Source organism: Podarcis muralis, chromosome 7 (assembly GCF_964188315.1).
Source record: "Podarcis muralis chromosome 7, rPodMur119.hap1.1, whole genome shotgun sequence".
Lineage (NCBI taxonomy): Eukaryota > Metazoa > Chordata > Lepidosauria > Squamata > Lacertidae > Podarcis > Podarcis muralis.
Window position 1 is genome coordinate 90813594 of NC_135661.1, and position 23089 is coordinate 90836682.

General features: G+C 50.9%; 2 protein-coding genes and 1 pseudogene across 8 annotated transcripts in view; all 3 read left to right on the forward strand.

Moving 5' to 3' along the window:
- The window catches only part of LOC144328529 (uncharacterized), an 89506-nt pseudogene that overhangs the window by 59146 nt on the left and 7271 nt on the right, over positions 1 to 23089 (forward strand). The window lies entirely within an intron of this gene.
- The window catches only part of LOC144328528 (zinc finger protein 213-like), a 69132-nt gene that overhangs the window by 30856 nt on the left and 15187 nt on the right, over positions 1 to 23089 (forward strand). The gene's annotated exons all lie outside the window — the stretch shown is intronic.
- LOC114603032 (zinc finger and SCAN domain-containing protein 31-like) lies at positions 1318 to 13134 on the forward strand. Of its 6 annotated transcripts, none has more exons than XM_077932437.1 (4): positions 1318 to 6016; positions 6769 to 7273; positions 8517 to 8599; positions 10823 to 13134. In XM_077932437.1, the coding sequence occupies exons 2-4, from the start codon at positions 6860 to 6862 to the stop codon at positions 10875 to 10877; spliced, it is 552 nt and encodes a 183-aa protein (XP_077788563.1). In that variant the 5' UTR covers positions 1318 to 6016; positions 6769 to 6859; the 3' UTR covers positions 10878 to 13134. The 6 variants fall into 6 exon arrangements, 5 of the variants coding, with proteins under 5 accessions (XP_077788563.1, XP_077788560.1, XP_077788562.1 ...); XR_013393792.1 differs by lacking the exon at positions 1318 to 6016 and having other exon boundaries at positions 6023 to 7273; positions 10823 to 11326; positions 12184 to 13134; XM_077932434.1 differs by lacking the exon at positions 1318 to 6016 and having other exon boundaries at positions 6023 to 7273.

A 23089-nucleotide genomic window follows, 5' to 3' on the forward strand; every position in this document is an offset into this window, starting at 1 on the left:
TGCCGGGGAACCTCCAAGCTTTGGGGGTGGGGGGGGGAGGCAGCAAAGCAAGGGACTGAGGGACTCCTCCAACGACAAGGGTTGGGGAAGAAGAGAAAGGGCTATTCCGCTCCAGTCCTTTCTGAAGGAGCTGAGGGTGGGGGTCCTCCGGCGCCTTCGGCGAAACGGCGCCGGCCCAGAGCGCTTCTAGGAGGCTGCCTTTGTGCGCGACGTAAAGCCCTCTTTCCCTCCCTCCAGCCCCGTGTCACCTGTGGAAAAGGGGGCTGGATCCAGTGACGCAACTCGGAAAACTGTTAGGGAAGCCAGAGCAGGAAAGTGAGTGGGGGGCGGCGTCGCCGCTTTAACCCACGTTTCCTTTTTGAAAGAGAAACTTAAGACTAGATGACCCTTGGGACCCCTGCCAACTCTACAGTTCTATGGCCCTTTGTGGAGGGGGGGCAGCACCTGGAAAGACGGGCTAGGGGATAATTGGGGCGGCCGCCTTAGGCACACCAGAAGCGAAGCACGTCCTGAGCTACAAAAACAAACCCAATTCCTGCCTCGTTTTTTGCAGTTTCTGCAAAGCGAGGGAGTCTCCCCCGCCTCCATTCCTCGGTGCCTCCTCCTCCCCCTGCTCCCCACTACGGGTCTCCCCTGCACTTGGCCAGGCCGCCTCGCCCTCCTTCCTTTCCCAGAGCAGTGGCTCAGAGCGCCTCCTTGCACCGCAGGTACACTCCGTGGGGAGGGGAGGGAGCGGAAGCCCAGACCAGCCCCCAACCCGCTTAGTCCGACCCCTCAAACCTTCCCAAAATAAGAACTCTGCGTTCTACAACGTCACCCCCCAGCGGGGCCCCCTTTATTCCCGGTGAGAGGGGGGCGGCGGAGGGGAAAAGCTGCTTCCCACACTTACCCGCCGCCATCTTGACTTCCCGCAATGAGCCGGATGCGGCGCCTAAGCTCCCTGCCGTCGCTTCTCCGCCTCCTCTACTTTGCACAAGGCTTCAGGGTCGCCGGCCGATTCATCCATCGGCCGCTCTTTCAAGCCCACTCGGAGGAGGAATGAGTCGAAAGAGCCAGAGACGCAGCCGCAGTGGAAGCCCCGCCCCTCCCTTCCAGTCTCGGGGCGGGGCAGAGGCCACCAGGCTGGCAAGCAGAGCGCCGAGAGCGAGGAAGCTGATGCAACGCGGAGGCAGACCCCGGCTGGCGTGTGTTAGAGCAGTGTTTCCCAACCTTTTTTGGACTCGCCCGCCTCCCTCCAGGCAACACCTCGCGGCACACCAGGCAACACCTCGCGGCACACTAATGTGCCGCGGAACACTGGTTGGGAAACACTGTCCTAACAAAGGGGTGATATGATAGCCAGCCGAGGGTGGTGGTTTTTGGGTAGAAAACAAATGTGAATTAATCCCCCCAGTGCCACCCCCGGCCGGTCTTCCTGTCTCCCTCTCCCTGTGCCCCCACCCTGCCCAAATCAAAGTCCCAGCCAGCAGCTGCCCTCCAGGCCTTTCTCCGCCCATCTTGGGGCCTCAAGGCATGCGGGCAGAATTTGGTGGGGGGCCAGGCTGGGCTCAGAGGTCTGCTTTCCTCTCCTTGCACTGGGAAGCTTGTCTACTAACTAATGGATAAAGGGTTGTTTGGAAGACTAAGCCATCTCTACCTCCCACCCTGTTTTGAAATAAAGCCTATTTAAGAATTGGGGACACGGAGGAAGGAGATTGTTATGTACTAAGCTTAGATCCTAGAACAATAGGCAAGTAGGATCCTAGAATGCAACAACTGATTGGCTTGCAGGAAAAGACCAATCAGGCTCCAGGAGGGAAGCAGAATCTGTTAGGATATTTCCGTTCCTCCTTAAAAAAGGGAACAGGCTGTTGTGTGTCACATGCCTGCTAACTTCCTGCTCACTGGGCGTTTCCGTTTTGTATATAGCTTTTGTTCTGGCTGTTTTCCTCGCCATGAATGCAAGCAGTCATGTTTTTCCTTTGTTCTGACCAACGTTGAATAAAGCTGTAAATATGCTCTCCTGGGTGAATCTTCCGTTGTGGAAATTCTGCGAGAAAGGCGTGCATGAGTCTTGGAATGCGTCTGAGGGTCGTGTCGCTAATTGACTGATGCGAATCCAACGGGAGACCAGAGATCATCCGGAGATGACGTGGAGGCCTGATGCCTCTGTCTCCCTGGCAGGATCCCAACAGAAACAGCCAATCAGACGGGACTCATTGTGTAAATAATGTATATAAAAGCCTGAGGTTTGGGGGGCAATTAAATCACTGTTTTACAAACTGCAATAAAGAGCATGAAATCTCTACAGGACTCTGAATATATTTCACTGGCGATGAAGGTGGGATCCTGCTGAGCTGTCTGCCGCGCAACGCACACAGCCGCCACTGGCAACACAGCATCGCACCGCGCATCCAGGCTACAGCTCCAGGACCCAAGGACCCAGAATGGCGACAGACAACCGCTTCATGCCATTCAGCCCAGCCTCAGGAGACTGCGAAGGATACACCACCCGCTTCCAGTTCCTCCTGGAGGCAAAGGACGTCATGAGACACAGCCAAGTAGAGGGCAACCTTCTTCAGCATCTGTGGAGAAGAAACGTTCAAGATCGCCCGAGCCCTCCTCGCTCCCACAAATATTGCGACCGTTCCCTATGACACGATAATAGAACGGCTGAAGGGGCACTTCTCGCAACAACCCTCGGGGGTAGCGTGTCAAAATGCCTTCTAGGCAAAGCGGCAGGTCTCCGGAGAAACCATAACCGGGTATGTGACCTCCCTCCGCCAGGCTGCCAGGCTCTGCAACGTCACAGAGCTGGAGAACATTCTCTGCGACTGTCTCGTGGGTGGCCTGAGGGACGAGAAGCTGCAGTGGTGCCTCTACGCCAAGAAGGACCTGACGTTCCAGGCTGCCCTAGAGGAGGCTTTAGCAACTGAAGCTGCTGAGAGGTCAGCGCAAGGATTCCAGTCAAACATGTCGTCCCAACCAAGGATCCACCATGAGGACCTCACCGACGACTCAGAATCCGACCGGGAGGACGTGCACTGAGTGCAGCAGTGCACATAAGCTGCACGCCCACCACGACAGCCTCGTCTGGAAGACGGGAACTGTGCAAGTTGCCGGGAGAGCCACGAGCAGAGGACTTGCCATTTCCCAACGCAGAATGCTGACAGTGCAGAAAAGTGGGACACATCGCCCGGGTGTGCCATGCCTGCCCTGCCCAATGCCTCGAATCAGATGGCCAACCCAAGAGTCCCAAGGTAACTCAACGAAGATCACAGACTGTCAGGTATACCAGTTGCCTCATTCTAATGCGGACATCGAGGCACAGATAGAGGCAGCCCCGTGCCGCCTGGAGCTTGATACAGGCTCAACCCTGTCCATAATCTTGGCATGGACATTAAGGAATTGTGTCTCAGTGGCGGCTCCAAGTTTGGCCAGCCCCATTCACCCTCCGGGAGACTTCCACAAATGCAAGGTCCCCACGATGGGGGTGGGAACCTTCAGTGTACAATATCGAGGGCAGAAGTGGCAGTTGGACTTGATCGTGGCCAAGGGGCGCTACGTTAGCTTACTGGGGTTGGCGTGGTTTGGGCCACTGGGGCTAGCCATCACCGGGGTGAACCGCACCAGCTCCCACGTGGACGCCATGTGCAAAGAGTTTCCAGAGGTTTTCGAAGGGGCATTGGGGTGATATACTGCCCTGCCCCTCCGTTGGCCTACAACTAGACCCCGCCATACGACCCATCAAGTTCAAGGCAACCCATCAAGTTCAGGTCCCGTTCTCCCTCAAAACCCCGCATTGGCGAGGAATTAGACTGGCTTGTGGAGCAAGGAGTGCTCTAGCCCGTGCCCAATGCCCCCGAGAAAGCCCAATCATCACACCCATCAAGCCCAATGGCTCAATCCACATCTGCGTAGACTACAAATGTACCATAAACAAGGCCCTTACAGCTCATGCATACCCGGTGCCAATGGTCAGCCATGTCCTTGCCACCCTGGCGGAGTCTTAAAGTCCACCTGATCAGGGACAAGGTGAGGACTATTTGCAACGCCCCTGCACCTAAGGGTAAGGCAGAACTCCAAGCCTTCTTGGGACTATTGAACTTCCGGATGATTCCTGGGGGGGAACTGCAAGGAGGGCTGGACAGAAGAATCCCAAGGGGATAGCAGAAGGGTGAGGCCCATAGAGCAGGAGCAGCGGGTAAGGGAGGCAGAACTAGGAAGTCCAGAAGTGACCGAGGCCGAGCAGCCACAGGAACCAGAACCACAACCGAGTGGACCAGCGGCATCCAACCCAACGACCCCGTCACAGCCGGAAGCCCTGGAACAAGAGCCAGAACCAGGAACCCCTACTGAGACACCCAAGACCACAAGGCATACGTAGGTGACCGGCATATCTCAACGACTACGAATGCTAACCTTCTGGGCGCAACGGGAACGTAGAGGGGAGGGGGGTTATGTACTAAGCTTGGAGCCTAGAAGAAAAGGCTAGTAGGATCCTAGAATGCAACAACTGATTGGCCTGCAGGAAAAGACCAATCAGCCTCCAGGAGGGAAGCAGAATCAGCCTAGGGACTAATTGTGTAAATAATGTATATAACAGCCTGAGGTTTGGGGGCAATTAAATCACTGTTTTGCAAGCTGCAATAAAGAGCATGAAATCACTACAGGACTCCTCTGAGTATATTTCAGAGAATCTAATGCATCTTTGGTTGGGATTGTCCACCAAGGAGATTGGATATGGTTGCCAGTCAAAGGGTAGTTTAAGACGCGGGGGGGGGGGGAGAGCTCCTTGGGAAAGGGGGGGCAGTTTTGGGAGACATTCCAGCCGTGGCATTGGCAGCCAGATGAGGAATCCTGGAAGAGGACACTCCAGGCTCATCTAGTCCAACCCCTGCAATTCAGGAACCCCGGTTCTTAGTCCCGCCAGCTCCCTTGAGCCGGGCAACTCAGATGCCTGGAGCAGCGCCCCGTTGGAGAGCAGCCTTGGGTCGCCTCTGGAGCTGGCTGGACCTTTTGGACGGCTGTTTCCATCCCCCCTGCCTTCTGCTGGCAGGCCCGGTTGGGAGTTGTTTTTGTCAGTATATGGAAACATCACTGCTGCAGACAGCCAGATTGTTGACATCACATGATGCGCCTATCTGTGGGAAAGAAGAATTTCCCAGGACGTTCACAGGCTGGATAAGTCTTTGTGAAGAGTGTAACTTGAATTCTTCTGACTGCGCATGTTCAGGAAGTTTGTCAGACTTGCTAGAAGAGCTGAACTGAAAGGACGTGTTTTTTCTAGTGCTGTAATGTCAGAAATAAACATCATGTAAATAGATTTCTGACTTATTTTTTCCCCCCTGTGGAAGCAGGAGGGAGGGGTTGTGCATTTTACCCACGCTTGGGAAAATGTCGCCTATCAAAATCTCCCTGGTCTGTCTGGATGTCAGCCAGAGGAGGTTACCGGTATGCAAGCTCCAAGGACAGTGAGAGGGGGCAGCCTCTGTGGAGGGGGCTTGCAAACCAACAGTTTTGACCCTTTGCCAAAAGGAGATGAAAAGGAGATGCCACAAAGTGTGTGTGTTTCGGGAGGGTGTCTTTTCAGTGCCAGGATACAAGGTGCTCTCTTGACCTGGGAGCCCAATCCCTCTCCCCCACCCCTAGAAAAGGGGGTCTTCCCCTCATCCTCTCCTTGCAGGACCCCCTTTTCCTTCCTCTTTGCTCAGAGAGTCGGAACCAACTCTCTCTCAAGGGACCCTGGAGCCAAACCCTTGCAGAGTTTTACTTCTCAAGCAAAGGGTGGGAAGGAATACATTCTTGTTGCTCTTGAGATGTACAGAAATCTGTTCCCCGCGGAGGGAGAAGCTTGCCAGGCCCCCAAAGTCCCCCGATGGAGCAGCTCTGCACCTGCGCCACGCCCCCTGGCACCAAGCTGGCTTCCTAGAGAGGAATAAAGGGAGGAGGCTCCCCAGGGCACAAGCTCCGCCCCCATCCGGGCTTTTGTCTCTCTGCTCCACAAGTGCTGCCTGGGGGTGTCTTCTGGGATCCGGTGAGTCGCTTTGGGGAGATGGGGGGGTCCCAGGGCTGCAGGGGAGGGTCCTGGCTCCTGAGAGAGAGAAGGGAGCAGGGTGAGCTCCGCTTTGCAAGGGCTCAGAAGAACAGCCATGAGGGCCAGGGAGTCATGATGGGGATCCGTGGGGATTCTGCTCAGCTCCTGCAAGGGGATCCCCAAGCCAGGGCTAAGAGGTTCTGCCCCCCTTCCTCTCTGCAAAGCCAGGGAGTCTGCAAGTAACAGGAGGTCTGCAACTCTTGTCTTGCTCCTTTGGGGAGGGGTCACTCAGTCAGGAAGAAAAGGGCCTGCAAAGGAACCCTGATGGGATTGAGGAATCAGCCACGTTCCTTAGCCCAGGTGGCAGCCAGATGGAAACATCTGGAGGCAGAAATAAAAACTTGGCCCCTGTGCTAAAGAAAGTCCTTCCATCTCCCAGTGTGCAGTTAGGCCCATGGAACTCCCTGCCACAGGAGGAAGAGATGGCTTGAGAAGAGGATGAGGTCCATTCAGGGAGGAGCAGAGGGCTAGCGATGGCTCCAGGCCCCCCAATTGGAGGCAGCCATGCTTCTGAAGGGGGAGAGAGTTGCCCTCAGAACAAAGACAGAAGTCTGCCTTAAGAATATGAGAATATAGTGCTTGAACTCAGAGTCTGGGCTGTGATTCAGACTCATCCATGCTGGCCCAGGGAACATTTCTCTTCTCCTGACTGTGTATCAATCTTGTAGTAGAAGAATGCATTTGCTTTACAGGATTCTCAGGCACCTCTCAGTAGGACAGGCAGAACTTGGCAGAAGACCTAGGGACTCCTTCCGATCTCCTGGAGGTGTCCAGAGAATAGAGATGGATGAGCAAGACTCAGCTGGCCCTGACGCAGAAAGAGGCCTTGCAACCCAACATGGGAGCAGTGGGGGATTCTGGGAAAACTCCGTGCAGAAGATCCTGGGTGAGGAGGACACCCCTTGCTCAGAGGTGCAGAGCCAGCAGCTCAGGCAGTTCTGCTACCAGGAGGCCAAAGGACCCCGAGAGGTTTGCAGCCAGTTCTACCACCTTGACCATCAGTGGCTGAAGCCAGAAAGGCACACGAAAGCTCAGATGCTGGACCTGGTGATCTTGGAGCAGTTCCTGGCTGTCCTTCCAGCGGAGATGGAGATCTGGGTGAGGGAATGCGGAGCGGAGACCAGTTCCCAGGCGGTGGCCCTGGCCGAAGGTTTCCTCCTGAGTCAGGCAGAGGAGAGGAAGCAGGCAGAGCAGCAGGTGAGAGAGACTTGCCTCTGGATACTCCCAAGGGGCTCCGAACAGGAGGGAGAGTATTCCCAAATCATTTCCTAATGGCCCATCCTTTTTTGGAAAGCATCCAAGGAATGATATTGGATAGCCCTAAAGTGTCTTTTCCAGGAGGGCTGCCCCTTCCAGTTCACAATTCCATCCAGATAACAAATCTTCGGCTCGCCCTCCCTAAGACCAAACTCCTTGCAACAGATGTCTGTCCTTCTGTATCAAATCTCAATTCTTGCTGCGTCACAGATAGAGCCTTCCCCCCCCCCCCCAAGTCCTTCACAGAATAAAACCTTTGAATTCATATTATTTTTCCCCACACAGCTCATTTTTAACCCCATTTGTCAATTGGTTACTGTGACGGATCTTCTGAGGGGGAGGGTTATTAGGTAATCACATAAAGCAAGAAATAAAAAGTCATTCCCTCCCTTTCCGTTCCGTTGGCTTCCACATACCAGCATGTCTGTAGTCTTTGATGTAATCTTCCATCTCAATCTTCTTCCTTTCAGTGGCCAAATTATTAGCAGATAAAACCTCCTGCCTCTCTCGAAGCATGTGTGTTAGCTTTCTCCAGATTTTTCCTTTTAAGTAACACAACTAGTTTCGCTCCTGGAAGCAGCTTCGGAGGAGTGCCGAGACCCGCTGAGGGTTGTGCACCCAGTGCCTTGCACCCCCTCCTTCTTCCGAACTCGGGGGTGATTGATGGCAACCGTGGGTGGAAACTGTGTCTTTCCATTCCCTGGAGAGACGAAGGAGACTGATTTACTCCCCTTAATCAGCCTCAAATTGCCTCTTGCGGGCTGGATAGATGTTATTATCCGCCATCTTCCAAGGCGCCCCTAGCGGCCCCCCTGAATCCTTGTTGCTCTTTCAGAGTAAGGATCTGTTAGCAGAAATAGGTCCAGATTCCTCTGAGATAGAAAAGACTCCCTTGGACTCCAGAGAGAGGCCTCTGGGTAAGGAGGAAGGAGTTCTTTCTCCGTCTGCTCACAAGCTGTGGATTTTGAAACTAATCTGTGAATTCTTTTCATCTTATTGGAGAATTCACAGGGGACCCAGAGCCCAGAGAAATGGAGATGTATTTTTGCACAACTAGTATGTCAAATGGGTGCAAACGTCCACATTTAGGTGGCAACTCCTACTTGTTTGAAGGCGCACCTGTAGTTTTCCTTCGGAGTGAAGCATGCGCTCTTGGCTTCTCACTTACCTTCTTCTCTCGCAGGAGACGGAACGAGGCCAGCAAGACCTGCTTGTCCATCTTTTCTTGGTGGCGGAGGGGAAGCTGCCCCTGTGGACCCAGAGCAGGTAGGAGGAAGGAGCCATGTGGGGAGAGAGGATGTCATGGACTGGGGGACACAGAGGAATGGTGGGAGGAACCGCCAAGGAAGGAGGGTTGAAGGCTGAAATAGGCTTCTAAGCAGTTCACACCCCATACCAAAGAGTGGCCAGGATTCACCCCATCAGTCCCACAATGGGGCTTTCCCCCTCTCATTCCCCTGCGCACCTTGAAGATGTCTATAGGGCTTCAGGAGGGTCCTCCCTGTTGTGAAATTTTTGCGGCGCTTTAGCAGAAATGCTTAGAGTTCCAGGTTCTTCAGTGCAGTATATTTATTGTGAGCTCTATATCTACAAATATCTACAGGCTATAATACAGGAGCAGTTCATACAGTCAAACGGAGTACCTGGCTGCACCTTAAGGCAAAGAGGAAGACTCTCTCTCTCTCTCTGACCACACTCCTCTGCACCACCACCTTGACTGCTGGACAGGTTTCCCTTTTAAACCAAGGACAGCCAATCAACTGACAGCACGTTATTCTGACCCACATCATTCTGACCCTGAACTTGCATAGAAAGTATTGCAGGCCGGTTGCATCAGCTAGCAGACTCAAGCCTGCAGACTTACTATCTCACACAGCATTCTGGGATCTCAACACTCCCCACCCGGCAAGAACAGCACAGGGGGACAGAAGAAGGGATCCTTCCATGTGATAAACAGGAATGTTTGTGCACAGGATTAGAAGAATGATTTGAAGAACACCAGTTTCTTAATGCCCTTCATTAAAATACACAATGAATACCGTATTTTTCGCTCTATTTGACGCACCAGACTATAGGAGGGGGGAACAGGATTTTTTTTTTTTTTGTTCTCCCCCTCTAAGTCAAGGTGTGTTCTGTGCGTTCAAGGTGTGTTCACCCGGAGCCTTCAGAGTCCAGTGGGAGGCTTTGGGTTCCTTTTGACCTGGTCTTTCGGGCTGGCGGGGGGGGAGTGCTGCTTTCTCCCACCGCCAGGCCCAAAGACCAGGTCGTGGAACAGCGGGAAGGCAGTGTTCCGCCTCCCCACTGTCCTCCGAGCTTGTGGGGCTGGCGGTGGGGAGAAGCGCTGCTTTCCCCACCGCCAGCCGCCAAACCAGGTCGGGTTTGGAGGCTGCTATCCACAAGCCTTTGGTGTTCCTGCCGGGCTCCACAGGCTTGTGTATATCTGCCTGAAGGCCGGGGTGCGCAGCGCAGCGTGCCCCAGGCTTTGGGCTGCAGGCTGCTGTCCACAAGCCTTGGGAGCCTGGTGGGAACTCCCGTCTGGCTCCCAAGGCTTGCGGATAGCTTCCTGAATCCTGGAGAGTGAGAGGGGTCGGTGCGCAATGACCCCTCTCGCTCTCCAGGTTTCAGCGAAAGCCTGCATTCGCTCCATAGGACGCACACACATTTCCCCTTCATTTTTGGAGGGACCGTTTCACTTCCCATCAGAGAATTCATTCAGAGGAGAAACCCTATGAGTGCTTGGAGTGTGGAAAGAGCTTCAGTCACAGCTACCATCTCACTTCCCATCAAAGAATTCATACAGGGGAGAAACCTTATCAGTGCTTGGAATGTGGAAAGAAATTCAGTGAGACGTCAGCTCATTGTCCACCAAAGAATTTATTCAGGGGAGAAACCCTATCAGTGCTTAGAATGTGGAAAGAAATTCACCCAGCGCACCCATCTCACAACCCATCACAGAATTCAGAACGTTTTTAATGCCAAGAGTGTGGAAAGAGCTTCAGTCACAGGGCCTGTCTTGCTTCCCATCAAAGAATTCACATTGAAGGCAAACTGTAGTAGTGGCTGTATACAGATTTAATTTTAGGAGACTTAAATAATATGAGGGTGAAGTTTGCAGCTAGGTTCTTTGCCACATCTGGTGCCCAATAGCAATTCCTACTACGTACCCAGAGCTGTGACTTGCAAGTCCTTGGCCAAGGTGTTTAATACCTTCTTCACAGCGTCCTTTCTCTTGGCAGATCAAGATGTGCAGGTGACAGCAAAGGTTGCAAGGTTTTTAGCTGGGGCAATTAGAATAAGATCCACTGTTTGACTATTGACTCAGAACCATTAAAAGTATGTTATATAACCGACTTTTTATTTTTATTCTTTGTATATCGTATTGTTGTTTTATTGCTATGGCCGGTGGCTGACCCAAATTATGATTTATTCCTTCAATGCCTCTTTCACGTCATGACTGGTCTAAGTCTTGTCTCCTCTTCTCCCCCTCAGTGACTTTACAGCTCTGGTGCAATCCCTCAACGTGATTGACGACCTGAGCCTCTGATAAAGCCCCGGGCACATTCCCCATTCAGCAGAGTTTCCAGCACAGGGCAGAGACGAGAGGTTTGGGCTACATTGCTAGGAGTTTTATTATCTAGCTAGGCAGGCAGAAAAATACATCCTCTCTCTGTGAGAGCAGAGAGCAACTGAACAACAAAGGAACAGGAAACCACTAAGGTCCCATCTGTCTCCCGTGAGACTTCCAACAGTATGGAACGTGTGGAATGTAAAGAGAGTCTTGTGACTCCAAAGCACTGCTCAGTGGCAAACCGAAACTAACAGTTCCGTCCAGCTGCCTGAATGGGAGAGAGAGGAAGCAGGGCTCCTCCAGGGACCTCCTAGCCCTGAAGTCTTTCCCTGCCGACTGGCCATTATCAGAAAGACTCTTTGACTATCGGGGGTCTGGGTTGGCCCCCTCCCATGTGGGCCATTCCTTCTGCCGTGGGACATTAGGTGAGTTTTACGTGTGTTTCTTTCATCACACTTAACTCTGGAAGTTACCATGTTTACCCTTCTGAAAAATGTTGTTTAAAGATGTATATAGTATTATTTTTTTTGAAAAGCCATTTTTTACACTTCTCTGTGTTTTGATGTTTCCTTTGCCTTTAAAAGTATATTTTATACCTACTCACCACTTACTGAGTCTTGATGTATTAATCCAAGTGGTGAATAGGTATGGCAGAGAATTCTGTCGACAAAGGTGTGGAAAATTCCTATTCTTGAAAGTCACGAAATAGTCGTCATCTTGCCCCCACCCCCCACCCCGATATGCCTAGCTTACCTGGCCTGCAGCGCAGGAAGTTGCATGGATCATGTTCCTTCCGGATGCAATTGCGCAGCCTCCGGACCAAGCGCTGGAACCTCCCCTTGGGCTGATGTACAAAAGCCCGATGCACAACACAGATGGCGCTGCCCTCCTCCTGCTCATGTTTAAACATCCCTTCAAGCCCTGAGGGGGCAAGAGAGAAAGGCCGAGCTGGTGAGAAGCAAACATTGTAAATCCATGGTCCTCCTTTTTAAATGCAAAGAGCATTAAATGATAAATCGCATTGCAAAACCAAGAAATGGAAATGGACAGCTTCACCCATCCCAAGCGTCCACAAGCAGTGGGGGTTTCCGTTTTGGAGGAGGGACCATTCTTGTCCCCTTTACCTTCAACTATGCAAGGTTTTGTCAAGCCCACCCCAAACTCCTTCCATCCAATAGGGGGGATGTTTGAGGGCAGTGAAGTCCCTTTCAGGTCACTTCAGATATGAATCTCTCTTCACTTCACACCCTTCTCAGCACAAGCATTTTCTCCTCACTTACAGGAACAGTGGGAAGACAAGCTGGCCTTGTTGTGAGCCAGGTGTCCTAGAGAGACTCTGAAAGGCCCATGGAATCAAAGGGAGGCTGGGGAGAAGAACAGGTCCTCTCAGGAGTGGCTACCGAGTGCCATGATGCGCTGGGGCACTGCCTGCCAATCCAATTCCCCGAAATTCATCACCCATCCTGAGACCCTCAGAAGAAGATTCAGGAGGGGCCTGGGCCCCTGACCAACCACATGGCTGGATGGTCCTTTCCACCATTTCAGAGGCGAGTCCCTCCATCCCCACCAGGGAGGGTGTTGCTTTACTTGCCAACAAGCAGGACACACACGCCTGTTTGTTGGCATCGGGCTGCAAGAAGCTCAGGGGAAGTGGCAGGTTGGGGCCCCTCGGAGAATATCCTACACCCAAAGACGCCCCATGTGGCTTAGCGGACAGACTAAGAGCCCTGGAGCTGGAGGAGGGAGACCTGGGCCCAGTTCCCCCCATGGCTAGGAGCTTTGGAGGGAGGTGGGGAAGATGGGGAGTGAGAGGAGCTGGTTCTGGGTGGAAACATCCACTCTGAGGAAAAGATCACCAGCTAGAGAAAGGAGTCTCTGAGCGTAGTGGGAAGGACAGTGTGTGGTGTCCTGGGAGAGTAATTCAGGCCAGGAATGAAGTGGGAGGAAGGAGGAGCTGGAAAGAGACCGGCTGCTGAGCTCTCATCCCAGTCAGGAGGGGAGAGATCCTTCTAGAAAGAGAAGACTCCCAAACCAGAGATCCCTTGGGTCTTTTGCTTGGAGTACCTCAGGAGTAGGGTAAGTGCCACCTTGTTAAGAGCCAAAGTCTTAAGTGTGAAACAACTGAGAAAACCTTGAAGGGAAATAACATTGTAAACTGAAGTATCCTACGTTTTATCCACCTGTGTCATAAACTTCCTTGTTAAATAAAATTGTTAATGTTTATTTGAAGAAATCTTGCCTGAGACTCCCAATTAGTAAGTTTTACCTCACGCAAGTCCCCCACAAGATAATCTGAGGTAGTTGGAGGGCATTTGTGGAAATTGTGTTCTGTGAGGTGGGTGCACTATATTTAAGAGAGAGAACGGGCCCAAGGGTGCCGGGGGGGAAAGAGCCATTGTGTCGTTGCATATTAATTGGTGGCAGAGGTGAGATATGAAGTTAAAACGCACACAGAAACGTACCCAGAGACACAGAACAACCAGTTTAATAAAGGAGTGAAGTTCTTTGATTAAAGAGAGAAAAAATTCCTGTCAGAAAATGACCAGCAAGCGCCAAGCCAAAGAGACTCAGGATGACCCAGCTGCTGCGTCTGAGGAGAATCCTAATATACTGAATTAGAGATGAGGAGGCTAAGATTGGAATTGTCTAAGGTTGAAGCAGAGAAAGAAAGAGAAGAGGCCAGAATGGCAGCTGCCCTTCATCTAGCAGAGAGAGAGAGAGAGAGAGAGAGAGAGAGAGAGAGAGAGAGAGAGAGAGAGAGATGAGCCCAAGAAGAAAGAGACAGGGAGGCCAAGATGGCCCATGAAAAAGAGATGTTTCCGTTAAAAATGGAGGAGATTCAGGCGAGGGCAGAACTGTCGCAAGCAATGTTGGGGGTGGAGATTTTACCTCAGCAAATGTAAAGTATGTAAAAGGTGATGGTGTGCAGGCCTAGTGGTCCGAGCTTCAAAATGCCAGTTTTCAAAATGAGGCAAGTAAAATATTTGGGTCCCAAGGGGTGGAAATATTTATCCTGATTGGAGCAAGGCAAAGGTCCTTCAAGAGGGGCCTGGACCCTCCACAGAAAGAGAAAGAAGAGCTTTTCTGGGGGGAGTGGGATATTGTCCTCCATTTATTTCTCCTTTTAGCCCCCATGCTGCTCCTTGACATGACTGGGAGAAGAAAGACCAGCCAGACAAGAGCATTTGGAGGGACCGCTGCCAGGCAGCGTTGGGACATTTAAAAACAGCCCTAGATCCGGGGTCAGCAAGCTTTTCCAGCCGGGGGGCGGTCCACTGTCCCTCAGACCTTGTGGGGGGCCGGACTATATTTTGGGGGGGGAATGAACGAATTCCTATGCCCCACGAATAACCCAGAGATGCATTTTAAGTAACAGGACACATTCTACTCATGTAAAAACACGCCGATTCCCAGACCATCTGGGGCCCACATTGGGCCGCATCCGGCCCCTGGGGCTTAGGTTGCCTCCCCTGGCCTAGATGGACCTTGGGGTCCCTTCCAACTTTAGGATTCTGCTCTTCATTTTGGAAGGCGGACAAGGAGCAAGAGCAACCTGCCTTCACAGAGTCTTCATCTCCTTTTTTGGGGGGTGAACAAATTCCTATGCCCCACAAATAACCCAGAGATGCATTTTAAGTAACAGGACACATTCTACTCATGTAAAAACACGCTGATTCCTGGACTGTCCGGGAGCTGGATTGAGAAGGCGATTGGGCCACATCCGGAAGAGGACGGAGTCTTCATCTCCTTGGTTGCCCTTCTCTGGGAGGGTGGGCAGATTGTGAGGAGCAAACACGAGGATGCAATGATGACTCTCCTTTTAAGTACTCCTACTATATGTAGGCTAGAGAAGCTGTGAGATGTTTTCCTGAGGGGGGGGGCAGGAGAAGAGAAGAGGAACCCAAGTCTTCCACCCCCAGTTATGTCTCCTCCAGAACGTCTGGCCAGAGACATTTTGACCAAAAAATCCACCTGGACAGAAATTTTACCCCTGAAAAAGAGGACGTGTCCTGGGAAAAGAGGACACATGGCAACCCTTCTTCTCTGGCGTCCCTCGTAGCCGAGTCAGACTGTCTCCCCTAAACACGGTTTCAACCATGAGGCCCTCCGTGACTGTGGGGGCCAATTCTGGATCCAGGCGTCCTTCCTTGCCTGGTTGAAGGAGCTGTGAAGACACGCTGATTCCAGAGGATGAGGAGCGTCAAACACACCGTTTAACCCACACGGGTCTGGCACCCGGTGTTGGCAACCCAAGTCTAAACCCAATTCCAACATTTATGAGGTATTTTACGGGGCTTGGGCACCCACCAACTTAGAACAATGTCACCCGAGGGGGAATAAAAGGCTTCCTAGGAAAACCCCCCTGGCTGCTCCTGGGTTGCTTCCAAGGCGACTTCACTAACAGAGAAGAACATAGGATATTTATGGCTGAAATACAGACACAAAGCAGCAGATGGGACAACACAGAATGGCCCCCCAGCCATGTCTGGCAATGTCTCCCCCCTCCAGCTGCCCCTTCAACCCCCCCGGGACCCCCTCTTGCTGGGACAGGGCTCTCTGCCCCGCAGCCCCCAAGAGAGACTCGCCCCCCCCCGGAGAAGAGACACCCAGGGTCCCCCATCTGCCTCCCCAAGACCCCCCTCTCCCCTGCCCAGACGCCCCTTCGCAGCCCCGGAGCCCCAGGCAGAGAGACGGGCTCCTCCTCCCGGACACGGGTTCCCCCTTCACACGCACACGCGCCCAGTCCCGGGTTCTGGGTCCTGGTTCTTCCCTGCCCCCCCCCCCTCGGAAGGGGCAGCTCTGCGCCTGCGCGACGCCCGGGCTCCTCCGAGGGAGAGAGAAGGGTTAAGGGGCGCCGAGCTGGCTTCCTAGAGAGGACAGGAAAGGAAGGCGGGCCGCTCCCCCTCCTCCCCCCCTCTGACGTCCCTTCCGGCCAGAGCGGCCTCGCCTTCGCCTGCCTGCCGGGCTGTGGTGGTGGGTCTCCTGTCGGGGGAAGCCTGGGGAACTCCCTGCCCCGGGAGGCGGGAAGGGGAGGGAAGAGAGGCTGGGGGTCCGGGAGGGAGCCAGAGGGACCTCAGGCCCTGGCCAGGGAGGTGGGACTGGAAGACAGTGAGGAGGGAGAAGGACATTCGGAGGGACATAATTGTGAGGGAGAAGGATATTAAGAGGGACATAATTGTGAGGGAGAAGGATATTAAGAGGGACATGAGGGAGAAGGACATTAGGAGGACATAATTATTCTGAGGGAGAAGGACATTCGGAGGGACATAATTATTCTGAGGGAGAAGGACATTAGGAGGGACATAATTGTGAGGGAGAAGGATATTAAGAGGGACATTATTGTGAGGGAGAAGTATATTAAGAGGGACATTATTGTGAGGGAGAAGTATATTAAGAGGGACATTATTGTGAGGGAGAAGGATATTAAGAGGGACATTATTGTGAGGGAGAAGGATATTAAGAGGGACATTATTGTGAGGGAGAAGTATATTAAGAGGGACATTATTGTGAGGGAGAAGTATATTAAGAGGGACATAATTGTGAGGGAGAAGGATATTAAGAGGGACATTATTATGAGGGAGAAGGATATTAAGAGGGACATTATTGTGAGGGAGAAGGATATTAAGAGGGACATGAGGGAGAAGTATATTAAGAGGGACATGAGGGAGAAGTATATTAAGAGGTACATAATTATGAGGGAGAAGGATATTAAGAGGGACATTATTGTGAGGGAGAAGGATATTAAGAGGGACATTATTGTGAGGGAGAAGGACATTAGGAGGGACACGAGGGGGAAGTATATTAAGAGGGACATAATTGTGAGGGAGAAGTATATTAAGAGGGACATTATTATGAGGGAGAAGGATATTAAGAGGGACATTATTGTGAGGGAGAAGGATATTAAGAGGGACATTATTATGAGGGAGAAGTATATTAAGAGAAGAAGAGGAAGAGTTTGGATTTGATATCCCGCCTTTCACTCCCTTTAAGGAGTCTCAAAGCGGCTAACATTCTCCTTTCCCTTCCTCCCCCACAACAAACACTCTGTGAGGTGAGTGAGGCTGAGAGACTTCAGAAAAGTGTGACTAGCCCAAGGTCACCCAGCAGCTGCATGTGGAGGAGCAGAGACTCGAACCCGGTTCCCCAGATTACGAGACTACCGCTCTTAACCAGTACACCACACTAAGAGGGACATAATTATGAGGGAGAAGGATATTAAGGGGGACATGAGGGAGAAGGATATTAAGGGGGACATGAGGGAGAAGGATATTAGGAGGGACATAATTATGAGGGAGAAGTATATTAAGAGGGAAATACCATGAAGATGACGCTTCCCTTCTCTCTCTGTTAACAAATCTCTGTATGTCGGCCATTTTCCCTCCCTAATTCATAGTCCAGTTTCCGAGGCGTCATCCAGGGCAGTTCCACCCAGAGGGCAGATATGGCTGGGTTGGGGCGAAGCTCTGGACTATGAAGTGGGGTTGGGAGGGACCTTGCCTTGGCTCCAGATTACACTCACTTGTCATTCACAGTTAGGACTTCTCCCTCCCCCTTTTCCACCCCAGGCAGCTTGGAGTCTGAGCTGAGGTGCAATCCAGCCCTGGTTCCTAGCAAGACTCAGCCACACTTCCTCAGGAAACCTTCTTCTTCTCCTCATCTTATAAGAGAAGAATGTGTTTGATTCATAGGATTTGCTGCACCTTGCATTAGAACTTGGCAGAGGACCAAGGGGCTCCTTCCGATCTCTTGGAGACTTCCGGAGAGCCCAGATGGATGAGCAAGACTCAGCTGGCCCTGAAGCAGGAAGAGCCCATGCCATGGAAACGGGGAGCAGTGGGGGATTCTGGGAAAACTCTGTGAAGAAGGAACAGGGTGAGGAGGACACCCCTTGCTCAGAGGTGGAGAGCCAGCAGCTCAGGCAGTTCTGCTTCCAGGAGGCCAAAGGACCCCGAGAGGTTTGCAGCCAGTTCTACCACCTTGACCATCAGTGGCTGAAGCCAGAAAGGCACACGAAAGCTCAGATGCTGGACCTGGTGATCTTGGAGCAGTTCCTGGCTGTCCTTCCAGCGGAGATGGAGAACTGGGTGAGGGAATGCGGAGCGGAGACCAGTTCCCAGGCGGTGGCCCTGGCCGAAGGTTTCCTCCTGAGTCAGGCAGAGGAGAGGAAGCAGGCAGAGCAGCAGGTGAGAGAGACTTTCCTCTGGATACTCCCAAGGGGCTCCAAAGAGGAGGGAGAGTATTCCCAAATCATTTCTTATGGCCCCTCCTTTTTTGGAAAGCATCTAGGAACAGATATTCTTCTTCTTCTTCTTCTTCATATTATTATTATTAATACTACACCCATGTGCCTTCCAGCCCATGTAAAAGCATAAGAAGACATCAGATGTCTTCTAAAAGTTATGCATTTTCTTATCTCCTTATCACCTGATGGGAGGGCATTCCCCAGGGTGGGGGCCACTGTGGAGAAGGTCTTCTGCCTGGTTCCCTGTAACTTCACTTGTCACAGTGAGGGAATCAGCAGAAGACCCTCGGAACTGGACCTCAGTCCATGGAGACGCTCCTTTGGGTATACTGGGCCTTTGAGGCCAACACTTTGAATTGTGCTGGGAAACGTTCTGGGAGTCAGTGAAGATCCTTGAGGACCAATGTTTCATGGTCCTGGCAGCCAACCCCAGACACCAGTCTAGCAGAAGCAGGAAGCAGCTTTCACCTCTGTCCCCCGAAAGCGCTTGCCTCCGCCATTCCTTCTCTAACCCTTCTCCCCATTCTCTGTTTTGAATCCTTGTTGCTCTTTCAGAGGAAGGATCTTTTGGCAGAAATGGGTCTTGATTCTTCTGAGGCAGAGAAGACTCCGTTGGACGCCAGAGTGAGGCCTCTGGGTAAGGAGGAAGGAGTGTATTCTGCCCCGTTTTGTCACATTCTCTTGGTTTGGAAACCAATCTGTGAGTTCTTTACATCTTTTGGTGGAAGACACCTGGAGCTCAGAGGCGTGGAACTTTATTTTTGCACAACTAATATATGAAATGGGTACAAATGTCCAAATGTACTCAGCAGGGGAGACGTTTACGATAGTAATTTGATTAGTTTAAAATTACAGTTCATTAATGGCCTCATTATAACAATGCGAAATTACAATACAATTAGTAATACCAATCTTTAAGATATCAAATTATATAATTATATATTATATAACATGATAAAACCGATGGTTTGATGATTTTCTTGATGTCTGTCTTCCAAAATCTTATTAATTTCAATTACACTCCTGTCAAGATAACAATCCTTTATACAACAACTGCAGTATTAATGACTTCCATTCATATGGAAACATCAAATAATATATAAAACTACAAGTGAGGCACTCCAGCTGTATCCTTACTCTTCCCGTGTGTGGCAATTTTTCTGTTCGTGATGTTTTCCCCCGTCCTTGTAAAATATTCTGTCTATCTTTTCCTGGTTGTTGCTGTTCTCCATCATTCCTTGGGTGGAGCTAATATCCCATTGTGGTTTCAGAAATTCTCCATCACTCTGTCCTGTGCTTCGTTGTTTGGCAACTTTAACAGCAGCTTCAAAAATCACACTGTCCAAATAAATAACCTCTTTTTGCCATTTTTCTTCTCTGCCTGGGATGGAGAGGGATCGGTCAAACTGCAATTGACTCAGTAATGAACCTTATCAGCTCCCTCACAACTTTCAGATTCCTTGCATCCCTCTGTCTGGCCTAAGATAAATGTGCATTTATCCAATTAAATTAAATTCCAAGTCCTTTTAGCATTAATCAGTTCAGTCTGTATATAATAAAGGATGGGGAAGAGTCAGCTCTAATTTTCCATCGTAAACATTTTGTAGAATAGAGCTTCCCTCCCTTTTTCCTTTTTGTTTTTACACACACAACTCCATTTGATGTTATATTCCATATCTGGAGTCCAGTTTCATCCCTGCTCACCTGTACATAGATATTTTCAACTAGTATCCAATGGCGGGCTGCCAATTCATTAGTGTAGAGAATAAAGCTTTATATAAAGAATCCGTAGGCTTCCCTCCCCCACACCGTCTTTTGCACCAAATGAAGTCTTCTCTCAGATTCAAACCTTAAAGACCTTGCAGCTGGTTCAGTTCCGCAGTTTATGATCTCATCTCTTCCAGCAATGCCTGTACGTTAGTGCAAATTGAGCTCTGATTGACAGGAGAACCTCTGCTTCTTAATGGCAGCAAAGGAGGGTTTTCGGCAGGCAAAGGGCTTTTGCACTCAGCGCCTCCCTGCCTCCCGCAATCCATGCCGGAGCCGGAGCCTGATAGCGAGACAAACTGGGAGTGAAGCCCGTTCCCCCCTGTCCCTGGGGGCAACTTGCAAGGAGAATTACCCTCAGTCATCCTTGTTTTTCCTTTGCCAACGATCTCCCGCTGCCTCCATTAAAGCAGAGCGGAACCGGAAGCTAGCAGGGGAGACTTGGACGAAGCCCCATCTGTACTTAGAGATGCACTGTTTCACCTCTGAGAGAAGCAGGCGCTCACGGTTTCCACTTACCTTGGTCTCTCCCAGGTGACGGAATGATGCCACCAAGACCTGCTCCTTCATCTTTTCATGGTGGTGGAGGGGAGGCAGCAGCTGTGGACCCAGATCAGGTAGGGGGAAGGAGCCTTGTGGGGAAGGACTGCTTGGATGCAGACTGGCTGGATGCAGAGGAATGGTGTGAGGAGCCAGAGAAGAGGGAGCCGACTGGGAGGAGGAGGAGGAGGAGGAGGTGTCTGAAGCTGGAGAGGGAAGAGGGCTCAGGGAGCAGAGGGAGTCTGTGGCAGAGAGCAGCCCAGACTCCGAGGCAGAAGCTGCAGCAGGAGAGAGGAGGGATGAGGAAGGCAGAGGGGGGTCTGGCCGCTGTAGAAAACAACAGAGCCAAGTGAATGTTCTCTAAGAGGACAGCCTTTTCCCTGTTCTGTTAGGGTCCAGTGTGCTTCGAAGATGTAGCTGTCCATTTCACAGACGAGGAGTGGGCGTTGCTGGATCCTGACCAGAGAGCTCTCCATAAGGAAGTAATGGAGGAGAATCGTGGGATCTTGGACTCTCTCGGTAAGGCTCCCTATTGGATCATCCTATCTGTTTTGTAATTCAAGACATCTCTCTATGTGACGAACCTCTGATATTTCGATGGGGCTCAACAGCGCCACCCACAGCACCTGGGATGTTAACACTCCCACAGCAAACCTTGGATGGATGGCTATTGATTGTTTTCCCTGTGAATATTCTTCCTCCAGTTCTGCCATTTAAAACCACAATCAGGCTGTCTGAACTGCCCAGGCCTTGTTAAATGTAGGATTCAGAGTGATTTGGGATGTTGAAGTAGCTTCAGTCAAGTTTCCTGCTTTTGTTCCTCCTTCTGTCTCTCTCTGGTTGACCAAAGAGTCGCTTGACATTGGAGATGGCACAGATTCCACGACTGAACCAAACAAACTCCATCCCAAAACAGAGCCAGGCTTTTTGAATCTCAGGCAGTGAACCCTGTAGTAACAATAATGATAATTTTATTATTTTTGCCCTTCCCATCTCATTGGATTGCCCCAGCCACTCTGGGCAACTTCCAGCAAATAGAAAAATGTAATAAAACTTCAAACATTAAAAACGTCCCAATACAGAGGTGCCTTCAGAAGTCCTCTAAAAGTTGCATAGTTGTTTCCTTGAAATCTGATGGGAGGGCTTTCCACAGGGTGGGTGCCCCTACTTAGAAGGCCCCCTGCCTCATCCCCTGTAACTTCTCACAATAATGTAACATTTAAATACAGTGGTACTTCAGGTTAAGAACTTAATTCGTTCTGGAGGTCTGTTCTTGACCTGAAACTGTTCTTAACCTGAAGCACCACTTTAGCTCATGGGGCCTCCTGCTGCCGCTGTTAGTGGAGTCTGTAACCTGAAGCGTATGTAACCTGAAGTGTATGTAACCCGTGGTAATACTGTATATCTGAATTTTGGACAGGGAACTTTCCTGCTTTGGCCACCTTTTAAATACCGTATTTTTCGCTCCATAGGATGCACTTTTTCCGTCTTAAAAACTAAGGGGGAAAGTCTGTGCGTCCTATGGAGCGAATGCAGGGGGGGGGGGGGAGGCAGGCAGGAAAAGCCCCCAAGAGCCACACACAAGCTTCGCGCGGCTCTTGCGGGCTTTTCCCCAGGAGGGAGAAGGGACTGACGCGGCCAGTCAGTCCCTTCTCCCTCCTGGGGAAAAGCCTTGCGCAACCTCTCCACCCGGGGGGAGGCTGTGCAAGGCTAAAGAGGAAGCCAGGACAGCGAGAGCAATCCATCCCGCTCGCTGCCCTGGCTTCCTCTTTAGCCTTGCGCGCCTCTCCAGCCGCGGGAGGCTGTGCGGGGCTAAAGAAGCCAACTTTTTAAAAATCTCTCTATCTCTACCTCTTTTTCCTTTTCCATCCTTTCTCCACCCCCTTCTTTTCCTCTGGATCAGTGTTTTTATCTAACATTTTAGTTTGAAGGGGGGATATTATATAATAGTAAACTTTGCAGCTTTTATTTTAGTATACAATAAAAACAGATTAAACAAAACACAAAAGAAGGAAATTGCATAGAAGAAGAAGAGAAAAGGGAAAGAGGGGGGATACAAAGCCATTTACCAGAGGTAGATCTTAACCCTTGCCTCACCTGGGAGCTTCTCTGGGCAGGTATTTCCTCTGCTTAAGTGGGGTGGGGGCAGAGTGGCAAGTAGGGGGGTACCTACCTAGACACTGAAGCCACATGTATCTCCGATGAAAATTGGGAGTGGGCATTGTGTGAAGTGGCTGTGGATCTCCTGCCGGTGGTCCGGTGCGTCCAATAGAGCGAAAAATACGGTAATAATGAAAGCACATTTTATTTATGAAGATAGTATAGATCCATATTTAAATTTGAACAAAATGACATTACCAGGTTAAGCTGTACTTTTAAAAACTAGAGAGAGAAAACATATAATATTCAACTTGTTTTGTATATGAAACTAGACATTTTTACATAACAAAAGGAACATTATAACATCTAACTCCCTTCAGTTCTTCGCCTCTCCCGAGCATTAATGAGCATTGTTCCGTAATTTGGGACTGCACTTCTTCCCGAGACTCTAATCCGTTTGCCTCTTAGTTTCAGGTGGTTATGAATTGGAAATGAAGAACAAGGGAGACTACAACGAAATCCACACAGTGGAGGAGCC

Excerpts from the sequence above, each read along its gene's own strand:
- LOC114603032 (XM_077932434.1), top strand. The coding sequence starts at position 6,752 with ATGCATTTGCTTTACAGGATTCTCAGGCACCTCTCAGTAGGACAGGCA. Across the intron at positions 7,274-8,516 it reads GGAAGCAGGCAGAGCAGCAG|GAGACGGAACGAGGCCAGCA; the intron begins GTGAGAGAGACT and ends CTTCTCTCGCAG. Across the intron at positions 8,600-10,822 it reads CCCCTGTGGACCCAGAGCAG|TGACTTTACAGCTCTGGTGC; the intron begins GTAGGAGGAAGG and ends TCTCCCCCTCAG.